The sequence below is a fragment of the Cibotium barometz genome, chromosome 12 (assembly GCF_041138505.1).
Source record: "Cibotium barometz isolate CiBa-2024 chromosome 12, ASM4113850v1, whole genome shotgun sequence".
In the NCBI taxonomy this organism is placed as follows: Eukaryota; Viridiplantae; Streptophyta; class Polypodiopsida; order Cyatheales; family Cibotiaceae; genus Cibotium; species Cibotium barometz.
Window position 1 is genome coordinate 4854104 of NC_141057.1, and position 13604 is coordinate 4867707.

The following is a 13604-nucleotide window of genomic DNA, read 5'->3' on the forward strand; positions in this document are numbered from 1 at the left end:
TTCACTTCTTCATCTACCACTAGGCCAGCCCTGCTCTGTTAGGCTGAGGATATACTTTTGCAATTCTGAGTCTTTGATCAACAAGAGTTCCACTTCTTCCACTAGGCCATCCTCAAACGTTCGCTTTCTCAATTTCAGAGATTTTCTCCTGAAAGTCTTCTTTGGCCTTCTCTCTTTCTGAATTTCTCAGATTTTCTTGTTCATATTTGATATTTGTAGTGAGAGGTGGGGTCTAACGAGCCTATTACACATCGCCATACCCTTGCCTGCCCATGGAGTGGTGGGTATCCCCACCGCCCATAATTTATGGGCAGGCAATCTCCCCCGCCCATACATGGGCGGTGGGGTATGTGTAACGGGCCTTAGTGCGTTGTCGTGAAAGGTTGTCGGCAAACCCACTGTGCCCACCCACACCGCTCAACCAACAACAAATCTCTTTAAAGCTCCCGCATTTCTCCTAAACCTGTCGAGCTCAACAAATCTCTTTAAAGCTCCCGCATTTCTCCTAAACCTGTCGAGCTCAACAAAACCAAGCAACTCTTGCCATTGCCGCAGCAGCTTCCCCTCAGGTACCTGTGTTTTCTTTGTCTGTCGTCACTGTCTGCAATGTACCTTGTCTGCACATCTTCAGGATTTCGTCAACTAAAGCTACCTGCGAGTGCTTTATCCTGTATCTATCTGCTGGATTCTGTGTATGTGGCAGTGCGCTTGTGGCTTCGACTAGTAGACCTAGGCTTTCTTGACAAGCAGATCTAGGGCTTAGCTTAGCAATGATTATTGAACTGCAACACTCCTTAGCATTTTGACGAGCGGATGTAAGGTTTTGATGAACGTGAAAATGTAGTTTACATGTTGCCATATGTGAGCATGCCGTAGGAATGGGGCGCTACCTGGTTGCTGTAAGTATAGCTTAATAATTCAGTCTCTGAGGAATCGCAGCACACCTTCGGTTTCCACGTTTCTGTGATTGTAGCTGAACAGATAAAAACCTCGAAATTAAGTAATCAAACAAAAAGAGAAGATCTAGGGTGTTCATGGTTTCTAGCAGATTAGGGCAGCGGGAAACCGCAGCATACTTAGCTGATTGAGGGTTTCCACCACTCAGGTTTAACGCACACCTCTGATCTTATAGGGCTTTTCAATTGCAGATTCAAGATTCAAGATTTCACTTCAGTGTAGATGTGGTTTAACAGATCCATGAAACTGCACTTTTCCTAGAGTCTTGAAGAGCACGTGTAGGGTTTTTTACGCGTCTATGGCGTTAGCGGATTACCCTGCGCTCCTATAAAGTTTTCATCCCTCTTTTCATTTCTTCTGTTACTAATGGCTCACCAAGCAACGTTCTTCACTGCGGGCAAGCTAAAAGCCATGTCAGCCCCATGTCTGGAACTGTAACCTTGAGCTGTGAGCTGTGGTTGGCAGTTTGGCTCTTTGCATGATACCTCAATGTAGATAGGTGGACACCCCCTCTAATCTTAGCCGAAGATACTGTGTGGACCTTTGCATGATGCCACCTAAAAGTGTTGAAGAAGTCATGAGATAGAATCACCTTGTGATCTCTAACAAGGTGTATTCTGTTTGAGAGAGATATGCTGTGGCTATGTCCATTTCAAGCATTTTAGTGTGACCCTTATTTTTATCGCCTTCCCACTGACTGCTTCTCCCTTTCTTTTAAGGTCTCAACCTTACTCTGCTGCCATGGCTTCTCATGTGGTGGGTTACCCCCGAATGGGACCAAAGAGGGAGCTCAAGTTTGCACTGGAGTCGTTCTGGGATGGAAAGTCTTCAGGATCTGACCTAGAGCAGGTTGCCAAAGATCTGAGATGTTCAATTTGGAAGCAGATGGCCAGCGCCGGCGTTAGCTACATTCCAAGCAACACGTTTTCCTATTACGACCAGGTACTGGACACGACAGCCTTGCTTGGTGCGGTTCCCCCTCGCTATGGATGGACTGGTGGAGAAATTGGCCTTGACGTGTACTTCTCCATGGCTCGTGGTAATACAAAGAATCCGGCTATGGAAATGACTAAGTGGTTTGATACCAACTAGTAAGTGTCGAACTATTCTCAGTACTATGGTGGTTTTTCTTTCTTCAATTTCACAACAGTAAGTTTTAGGCCTAGATTTCTCTTATTCACTCTAAGAGTCTGTTTTCTGAGCCTTGATTGTCAATCCTCAAGTTTAGCAAGGGATGTATTCCTCCATCTGTGCTGCCTGGTTGGGAGTTGAGCTTGTAGACTTGTTTGTTTTACCTAATGTAAAAGTTATCTGTAGAGTTGTCACTGTACATTGTCCACTGCAACTATGATGGGGGCATGTGCAAAGCTTGTCCTCAGAGTGACTTATTGCAATTGCCATTCAACCCTTTGGTTGCACATCTGGATGTTTCTGTATATGGTACTGTCTGTTGTCAACATAGTTGCAATGAAACACGTTTCATTCAATTTGAATAAACGAAACGTTTTGTAAATGTTTCATACAAATGAAACGCATTTCATTCATGTCCACCTGGAACTGTACAATTTAAGCATTTTTTATCTAGATTCTTTAGTTTTAGCTTGAAAACATGTTTTAATGTGTAAATGATGCATGTTTTATATTGTTTTGCAGGGAAGGCAACATATTTTTTACATATTGTAAACTTGTATATAAATTTTGGGGTCTGTAACCTCCCTGTTTTGTATGAAACGTTTTTGAAACGTCTGGGATTTGAAAGAAACGTTTATGAAACGCGTTTCATGAAACGCCTGGCAACTATGGTTGTCAAGCATTATGTTAATGCTTTTTCCTAATCTTGTCTTCTTGGCAACTTGTACTCCAGCCATTACATTGTGCCTGAACTTGGCCCTGACACTAAGTTCACACTCTCATCCCACAAAGCAGTTCAGGAATACAAGGAAGCCAAACAGGTCAGCGACATCTATGTTTTGTCTGCATCATTAATTTGTGCTACAGGCAATGAAATTATATGTTTTTCTCTTAACAGCTCGGCATAGATACCATCCCGGTACTTGTTGGTCCTGTTTCATACCTTCTTTTGGCAAAGCCAGGGAAGGGCGTAGATACATCCTTCAATTGCCTTTGCCTCCTTGATTCTATTCTCCCAGTCTACAAGTAAGCACGCTCTTGCAGCTTTTGAGCTCTATGAAATCTTCTTTTAAGAAATATGGTTTTGCCCTTACAAGGTTCTTACTGAGCATCATGCTTCCTTGGTGCAGCGAGATCATTTCTGAGTTGAAGGCAGCTGGGGCTTCATGGGTTCAGCTTGATGAGCCTACTCTTGTTCTTGACCTTGAGGCACACAAGTTGGACGCATTCAAGCAGGCCTATGCCTGCCTTGGAGCGGAGCTTAGTGGAATCAAAATTCTTATTGAGACCTATTTTGCAGACCTTCCTGTTGATGCCTATAAGTATAGATCTTCTATATCAATGTTTGACTTGAAAGCCGTGCTATGTTATGTTCTTGGCATGCCTTATTGTCTATGTTTCCTCTGGCTGACTCCACATTGGCTTGCTGATGTAGGACCATTATCGGCCTAGAAAACGTATCTGCCATTGGAGTTGACCTTGTTAGGGGGAAAAAGACTTTTAGCCTTATTAAGGAAATTGGCCTTCCTCATGGAAAGGTTCTGTTTGCTGGAGTTGTTGATGGTCGCAACATTTGGGCTAACGATTTGGCTGCTTCAGTCACTTTACTAGAGGAGTTGACCGCATCCTTGGGAAAAGGTCTGAGTATAGAATGGAAATGTTGTCAATTGATTTGACATTTTGTGTGTTTGGCAGGAGTGATGAAGCTTCTAGTTCTATGCATTGGCTTTGGCTCTATTAACCCAGTATGACCATGTTTACTGTGGAATACAGACAAAGTGGTGGTTTCCACCTCCTCTTCCCTTCTCCATACAGCTGTTGATCTTCAGAATGAGAACAAGCTGGATGCGGAGCTGAAGTCTTGGCTAGCTTTTGCAGCTCAAAAAGTTGTGGAAGTTGTTGCCCTTGCCAATGCCCTCCAAGGAAAGAAAGATGAGGTAATCAAAGGACCTTGCGTGATGCTACATTGCATGTACAACACTGCTTACTTAGTTTACTGATAGTAAACTAGATTTTCTAAAGGGTTTGTGTCTTTCAAACAGGGTTTTTTTGCTGCAAATGCAGCGGCCCAGGCCTCCAGAAGGTCTTCTCCTCGAGTCCATAATGAGGCAGTGCAGAAAGCAGTAAGTTACCAAATCTCATTGATTCTTCATTGATGTGAAGCTTGGTAAAATGATGGGACATTCCGGTGATACCCAACGGAAACTTGTGATAAGATCTACACGACTGCGGAAAAAAAAAATCCTATGGATTTGATTTTTGAGAAAGAGACGTAGGCTTCTACTTTTCTCTAGAGACATACTCGCAGAGAACCGTGAGAGAGATTCTTTTCCTTTACCTGTAGAGAAACTAGCTCGCAGATAGAGAGACAGAGATGGACCCAGCTCTACGCACAAAGCCTTGTAATATTTGATTTTCGGCATTTTCGCTGTGTTATGCTATTTTTTTCCAGTTGCGTTCTGCTATTGTTATGGTGTTTTGCCATTTTTGTGACATTTTGGACCTTAGAAACAAGATAATATTCCTTGTTTTTTAATCGTACCCCCATATTCACAACAGCCAGCGGAAGCAGGTGACATGTATTAAAAAAAGAGTTGGAAAGAAAAAGCAAACCTAAACTTTAGGTATAAGTAATAAATTTGATAACCCAAAAAGAAGCGTTCAACGTTTCGTACTTTAGAAATGGGTAAAACAATTGGACATTTAGGTGATTACCCAATGTGCACTGCTTTGTATGCAACGCAATTCTCTTTGTTTCTTACGACGGATGGATTTAAATTCTAAGTCAGTTATTCTATTTGTGCAGTCTGTTACTCTCTATGTCCAACTTTGGTCCACTTTGGTTTGAGTCTCTGTGCCTGAATTTAGATGAGCGTTGTTGGTGGTATGACCAGGCAAGTGGTCTTCATGGGTCTGAACACAGAAGGGCCACGCCTGTAGCGGTCAGGCTAGAGGAGCAGCAAAAACATCTGAATCTCCCCATTTTACCAACCACAACTATAGGGTCATTTCCCCAAACAATTGAATTGCGAAGAGTTCGCCGTGAGTTCAAAGCCAAGAAGTAAGAATATCTTATTTAAGGATTCCTGTGTATGGCCTAGTTTCACATTTATTAGCACTTATATGCCTTTCTTTGCCAAGTGCAGAATCTCAGAGGAAGGTTACATTAAGGCCATCCAGGCTGAAATTGCCAAAGTATGCAAGCTGCAGGAAGAGCTTGATATTGATGTCCTTGTACATGGAGAGCCTGAGGTGAATGCTTTGTAGATTGACGTTTTGTTGGAGTGGTGATTTGAGAGTAGTTATGCCTTAGAACTCATTTGTATCATCTGTCTCAACAGCGAAATGATATGGTGGAGTATTTTGGAGAACAGCTCAAGGGCTTTGCCTTCACTGAAAACGGTTGGGTGCAGTCATACGGCTCTCGCTGTGTGAAACCGCCTGTCATTTATGGTGATGTGAGCCGCCCAACTGCAATGACTGTTTTTTGGTCAAAGTATGCCCAGAGTTTGACAGCCCGACCGATGAAAGGAATGCTTACTGGTCCAGTGACAATTCTGAACTGGTCCTTTGTCAGGAATGATCAGCCAAGGTGAGCTACTTAGATCAAAATCCAAGCTGAATTTTATGTGTCTTTCTTTGCAGACATGGCTGCAGCTTGTTTTGAATGTGTTGAGCTCATTCTGCTGTGTTGCAGGTCAGAAACATGCTACCAAATTGCTTTGGCTATCAAAGATGAAGTAGAGGACTTGGAGGCTGGTGGAATTAATGTACTGCATTTCATCTTCATTTCAAGCTTTGTTGCCATTATTTTCAAGTGGCTTTATAACCTGTTAGGGTGGTGGTGTTTGTGTGTCTTGTCATTTGATGAGTGTTACTTGTTTGTGACCCCTCTGTACCATTGTGAAGTGTTCTTTTAGCTCTTATATGCTTGTCTGCACAGGTCATTCAAATTGACGAGGCTGCACTCAGGGAGGGTCTACCTTTAAGAAAATCAGAACAAACTCATTATTTGGATTGGGCAGTGCATTCTTTTAGAATTACCAACTGTGGAGTGAAAGACACTACACAGGTAAAGAACTTTGCGTGGCTTCATTTTTATCCAGGTAGACAAGTAGTTGTGTGTTTTGTTACTCCATTTATTGTGAGTGTCTTTGACCTTCATGCAGATACATACACATATGTGCTATTCCCACTTCAATGATATCATCCATTCAATCATTGACATGGATGCTGATGTCATTACAATTGAAAACTCTCGGTCTGATGAGAAGCTTCTTCGAGTGTTTAGAGATGGTGTGAAATATGGTGCTGGGATTGGTCCTGGTGTTTATGATATCCATTCTCCAAGGGTTCCTGATACTACAGAGATTGCTGAGCGTATTCGAAAGGTACTTTATACTTATGTGTGAGAAAATTTTCTGCAAACTGATTTGTGTGGACCTGGAGTGCCAACTATATACCCTGCAAACTTTGGATTGAAAATGTAAGCATGCTGTGTTACAGATGTTGGATGTTCTGGAGTCCAAGGTTTTGTGGGTCAATCCTGATTGCGGTCTGAAGACACGCAAGTATGGGGAGGTTAAGCCAGCTTTGATAAACATGGTGGAGGCTGCTAAGAAACTTCGTGCAGAGCTTGCCAGCACAAATTAGAACCTTGACTTGCATATTGACTACTACCAAGGGCACTGGCCCTGAAAGAGAACAATGGTTGCTAGCAATGTTGTGCAGTGCTAAATTAGTAAGCTACTGAGGGATTACCTAACTTTCACCTCTTTTATTTTTGGCATATTCATTCAGAACTTGCAGCCTTCCTCATGTGGCATGAGGTTTAAACCAATTTTGTAAAGTTTAATGTAATATTGATCCAAGAATAAATTTCTTATTCAAAAACAAAAGTGTACACAGGCAGAGATTTTCAATTTCCTGCTTTGATATTTGGTAATCTAATTCTCGAATGAGTTGTTATTGACATGCCAACTAGTATGTCATCATTGTAACACTCTAGGATACAGGCCCTTGTTCTCATCCCCTACCAAACAAGTAGCAGGTGCAGCTCCCTACATTATGTGCTGGCACAAGCTGATTTTATGAAACAATTATGGGAAGGCGATCGCACGTGAATATCCTCTCTCCAGTTATTGGGGGCCATCTGATGAGAGAGTGCTTCTACAGCTGCATCACATCACAGCTACTTCTTCATCACTACTGTGTGTGTGTGTGAGAGAGAGAGAGAGAGAGAGGGGAGCTATGTTAATGTCCTGAAGGTGTCTGACCAAAAAGATGTAAGATATGATCCATGAGTAAACTGGATGTCAAGACAACATGAGAAAGAAAAACGTCATATAGACAAGGTTGGACGTGCAGTTAATGGAGAAGGTTCTTTAGGTGGTTATCTCAAATCTATGAAAAGAAGATCCTGCTCACCTCCAGCTGAAAATTGGCCATGTGCTGGCAATCATTGAGCTTTAGCATGTCTGCTTAATTCATTCATCATGTTGATTTTAACAAATGTGTTACGGATGTGTCAAGAGAATCTAGAAAATTTGTTTGGTACTAAGGTTCAAAGTTTTAAAGTGTTCTTGAAGACAAATTGTGTCGTTTACACACGTAAGAATAAGATATCCTATCATGGACATAATAACCTAAAATCTTTGAATCAACAGGGGGGAATGTACAAAGGATTGTAGGTGATAGTGGTGGGGCTATTTCCCATTGGCAAAGATAGCGGCCACAAGCTAAGTTGCCGGGCAACACTAAGCAATATATATGAGTTTAAAACAGTGGAAATATAAGTGTACCTATGTATTGCTGAAAGATAGATGTTTATGCTGGCAACTATGGTGCGCAAAGTGAAGAGTTGCCAACATAAACTTGGAGATGTTGAACGGCTCCTCCATCCATGAAGGTAGTAGGTGAATTGGTTAGGCTTTGTCCCATGGGGGTGAATTTGTCGGGCTTTGCCCATGAAGGATTAGTGTATGGCATATTGTGGGGTTGAAGGTTGGGAATTGTCGGAGGATTAGTGAGTGTTATCCGGCACAGGAACCTAGTGGCAAATATTTCTATGATTGACCCTTAGGGATTTCTCCTTGAGAGGTATTCTTATCGGCTCTAATCACCACCACGTGTGGTTAGACCAAGAGACAGCTTGCAGTGGGCAACGGAACATTGATTATGGTGCTGTGCATTGAAACCAAGTCAAGATTTCGTTGACCAAGAGATGGACTGAGTATGGTGCTATGCATTGAAACCAAAGTCAAGATTTCGTTGACCAAGAGATGGACTGAGTATGGTGCTATGCATTGAAACCAAAGTCAAGATTTCATTGACCAAGAGATGAGTGATTATTGTGCAACCAAGTCAAGATTTGGACACATTCTCACTATTCTTGCCCTTGGCATAGCATTCACTTACGTGTCACTCTATGGCCATCTTATTGTGCCAAGTATATAAGGGGAGATAGATTGCTATACACACACATAAATATATATAATAACATATAAATATACACACAAACACACATGATGCATGTGTACGTGCACGTGCACACATACACATACACGTAAATATATTATTATGTGCATATTTATAAATTTTATAAATATACACACTAATATTTATGTATATTCATATATACACATAATAATATTATTATGTGTATATATGAATATACATAAATATATACACATGCATACACACGCGTATGTATATACATAAATGAATATACATAAATATATACACATACATACACACGCGTATGTACACGTGTATATACACATACACACATACACACAGGTATCCACACAAATACATACATACAGATGCACCCATACACTCTTGCGTTCATGCACATAGAGACACAGACACAAACACATGCACACGTATAAGCGCACACATGGTGTTGCACACGCACATGTATCCACACAAATACATACATACAGATGCACCCATACACTCTTGCGTTCATGCACATAGAGACACAGACACAAACACATGCACACGTATAAGCGCACACATGGTGTTGCACACGCACATGTGATTTTATTGGCAGACAATCATACACAAAGTCGATACACATAGTCTCATTAGAGCCACCTTTATTAAGGCTTTAATACATAAAGGTGCACTCACATAGACATGTGCGCGCACACACACTCACACATGTACGCATACACAAAGTTGCACTCGACACATGCACATATATACACACATGCACTTCCACATGTGCACACACATAAACACATAGAATCAACACACGCGTATACGTGCACATAGAATTGACACGTACATGCATATGTGTGCATACACACCCACACACATAGAATTGACACGTACATGCATATGTGTACATACACACCCACACACATGCACATGATGTGCATACACATAAAGGCATATACACATATACATACACACTTGCATGCTTGTACGTACACACTTGCGCACGCACACACACACACACACACACATACACATGCACATGTAAGTGCATGCACACACTTGGGCGTGCAAACACACACACTTGACATATGTATGCACACACATGCACACATAAGTGTTCATATATGCACACACATGTACACACGTACACACACACCCATGCATATACATACACACGTGCATCCACACACACAAGCACATAGATGCATACCCACACTCTCTTGCACACACACATGGGGTGACACAATCGCACACATGCGTACATAGAGTTGACACACACACACACACACACACACACACACACAGAGTTTGAGTGTGAGGCTAGCATTGAGCCGCCTTCATTAAGGCTTTACTATGTGACGATGCACTCACACAGATACGTGTGCACACACTATCAACACATAAAGGCACACACACTTGCATGCATGTGCATACACACAAAGTTAGCATGCACATAATTGACATACACATGCACACATATACACACGTACATGTTCACGTGTGCACGTGCACGCGTGCACACACACACACACATGTACATTGTTTGAGCACACGGGTCTATATTGTAATAGAGAGAGAGAGAGAGAGAGAGAGACAGAGAGGGTGCACATGCGGGTGCATACATGTGTGTGTGTGTGTGTGAGAGAGAGAGAGAGTGAGAGAGAGAGAGAGAGAGAGAGAGAGTGAGAGAGTGAGAGAGAGAGAGAGAGAGAGAGAGAGATGTGAACCTACACACATGTACACATACATCATCCCAACAAAACACATGAATGTACACATATATATATTTATAGTAGTGTTCATCCCAACAAAACATATGTATAGTAGTGTTCATCTCAACAAAACATATGCACATCTCACAATGAGTGTTTTCACACCTATAGTCACTTAGATTAAAATATAAGCTCACAAGTTGGTACATAGTGCAATCGAAACATTATTTCGAGGTGATTGTTGAGAGTTTTGTTACTACATTTGATCAAGGCTAAGGTCCCAAGGAGCCAAAAGTCCTACCAAGATTGCACATGGTAATGGTCATCTTCTTGGTCTCTCTTTTTTTAAGGGGTTTTTTTTGTTTGTTTACTTTTTAAAAATTACTTTCACTTTCAAATTCACCTAGGCTGTGCCATATTCTTATATGGTATCAGAGCTTAGGTGCTCTTAGCAAGAATAGTACATAAAGTTTAGTCTTTCTTTGTGCATAGAACCCTAGGAGTGATGGCTTCTACCTCTGCTGCTACTGTTGTTGGTGCACTAGTCTTGCACATTCGTCCACTTACCTTCACGGAAGGCAAGCTTGATGGGACAAACTATACTCTTTGGAAATTCAAAATCAATGCCATTCTAGACTCTTATGAGCTCCTAGAAATTGTTGTGGGAATGGATGCAGAACTAGTGGGAAGTCTCGACCCCAACAACCCTACAAACATGCTTCTACCAGATGCTACACTTCTTGGGGCATGGAGAAGGCGTAATGTTGACACACTTTGTGCCATCGTCACCAGCATAAGTGATTCTGTTCTCACTCTGATTCAACATACTACCAAGGCTACGGATCATACTGAGAAATCAGTATGAGACTCGCAATCAGACCAGGATTTTGAACCTGGAAAATCAGCTTACTGCTGAAAAGTTTGCTGAAGGAGAAGCTGTTGAAGCATTTATCTCGCGGATCAAATATCTGCGAAATCAAATGGCTGCTGTAGGGATTACACACACTAGTGAGGAGTTGGCCCGGAGGTGCATCCGAATTCTTCCACAGAAGTATGATGGCTCAGCTACATCACTAAACACTCAGGTTAGAGTACCATCTTTATCATTTGAAGAATTTAGTGCTATGCTACTTAGGAGGAGATGCAACTGAAGACCCACGTAGTGATGCTGCATTTTTGGCCAATGCTAAAGACAAAGGCGCAACATCTTCTGATGAGAAGAAGAAGAAGCCAAAGAAGAAGAAGTTTCAAGGGAGCTGTTATTACTGTGACAAGAAGGGTCACGCTATCAAAGACTGTAGAAAGAAGCATGTTGACGAGAAGAACGGCACCTTTTGAAGTCTTCATGGAAGGAAAAGGAGTCAGTCAACAATGTCGAGACCGAGCTTGAACTTTGGGTCGCCATTGAAGAGGTATGTTCATCTGCTCAGGCTCCAACTGATGATTTATGGATTTTGGATAGTGGAGCATCTCGACACATGACCAGTAAGAAGGGTTGGTATAGTTCCTGGAAGCCTCTATAGAAACCCATCAATGTTGTTGTTGGGAATAATGCTAAATGTCTAGCCAAAGGGTCTGGAACCATATCTTTTGTGGCATCTATAGGTGAAGAGAAGAAGTTGTCAGATGTGTTCTATGTACCCCAGATAATTGTTGTGCGATGATAGATCGTGGGCCTGAAGTACGCTTCAAGAAAACTGAAGTAGAAATTCTAGATGTTGTTGGAAAGGTAGTTGGGAAAGGAGTAAGGCGCAACAATCTCTACGAGCTGAGTGCCCTTACAATGTCTGCAGATAAGAGCACAAGCAAGCTTTGGCATGAGCGATTTGGTCACAATTGATTTGCCGTGCTAAAGGAGATGCAAAAAGAGGGTATGGTACCTAATTTGCCTGCATTCTCAGAATTGCAGGAACCATGTGAATCTTGTATAATGGGCAAGCAACAACGCAAGGCATTTCCACAGGAAAGCAGCAAATCGGGCAAAGACTCCTCTAGGGCTGATACATGTTGATCTTTGTGGTAAAATGTCTACTATTGCATTAGGGGGATCTTCTTACTTTATGCTGTTAGTCGACGATTACAATAGGAAGAGGTGGGTTTACTTCCTTCAGGATAAGGCTGAGGCTTTTGGCGGCAAGTTCAAATAGTGGCATAAGCTTGTGGAAAATGAGACAGAAAAGAAGGTGAAGAAGTTTTTTCGTACAGATCGAGGAGGAGAATTCCTTTCAACGGAATTTGACAGCTATACTGCAAGGAGAATGGCATCAAGCGCCAACTCACCACTCCTCACACACCTCAACAAAATGGTGTTGTAGAACGCCACAATAGAACTGTCATGGAGATGGCTCGATACATGTTGAAGACAAAGGGTTTGCCCAATACATTTTGGATTGAAGCAGTCAACATAGCAGTTTATGTCCTCAATCGGAGCTACACAAAGGCACTCAAGGATGTTACACCACAAGAGGCCTACTCTGGTAAGAAACCTTCAGTTTCTCATTTCAGAACATTTGGCTGTGAATGTTATGTGCATATTCCAGATGCATCCAGGACCAATCTAGATGCCAAAAGCAAGAACTGTATCTTTCTTGGATATAGTCAAGAGTCGAAGGCACATCGGCTCTATGATACAAAGGCAAAGAAGATTGTGGCTAGCCGAGATGTGGTATTTGCAGAAGAGCCACACTCAGTGGTGGAGGAAGGAGGTCCGTCCACTCTATCATCAGTTGGAGAAATAGTCCACCATGAGCCCAACTCACCAGTCATATTTCCTCTTAAAAGGAGGAGTTTTCAGAGGATGAAGACTCTTACACATCACAACAGCCTGCTACTACTGTACCACAGGAAAGCCACTTCCAAAGTGGACACAACAGCTCTTTGATGAGCGTAATCCAGTACTTGAGAAGCTAGAATCTTCAGTAGATGGGCCACGTAGATCAAGGAGAATAGAGCAGCAGAGAAGAGCATTTGATCTCATTGTCAATATGGCCTTGATGGCTGAGATATTGGGAACAGTGAAGGAGCCAGCCACCTTGGATGAAGCCTTAGAAAATTCAAGGTGGAAAGCCGCGATGCAGTCTGAGTATGACAACATCATAAAGAACAACACCTGGGAGCTAGTTAACCGACCACCAAACAGAAAGGTAATTGGTACCAAATGGGTTTGGAAAGCAAAGTATAAGGCTGATGGCTCACTTGAAAAATACAAATCTAGGTTGGTTGCACATGGATTTGCACAAGTAGAGGGTTTTGACTTTGATGAAACCTTTGCTCCCGTATGACAACTATCAGGGCGGTACTTGCCTTGGTTGCTCACAAAAATTGGCTAGTCTTTCACATGTATGTCAAATTAGCTGACAT

At 42.1% G+C, this 13604-nt stretch overlaps 1 protein-coding gene across 1 annotated transcript; it reads left to right on the top strand.

Annotated features, from left to right (window-relative positions):
* Positions 1-390: 390 nt before the first annotated feature.
* On the top strand, positions 391-6986 carry LOC147632974 (5-methyltetrahydropteroyltriglutamate--homocysteine methyltransferase 1-like). Its single transcript, XM_086805974.1, has 15 exons — positions 391-569; positions 1677-2048; positions 2822-2909; positions 2987-3114; positions 3219-3410; positions 3524-3726; positions 3862-4025; positions 4131-4211; positions 4983-5149; positions 5235-5340; positions 5430-5680; positions 5786-5858; positions 6032-6160; positions 6258-6479; positions 6595-6986. Exons 2-15 carry the CDS (start codon positions 1699-1701, stop codon positions 6739-6741), a joined length of 2301 nt encoding a protein of 766 aa, XP_086662100.1. The 5' UTR covers positions 391-569; positions 1677-1698; the 3' UTR covers positions 6742-6986.
* Positions 6987-13604: the final 6618 nt, after the last annotated feature.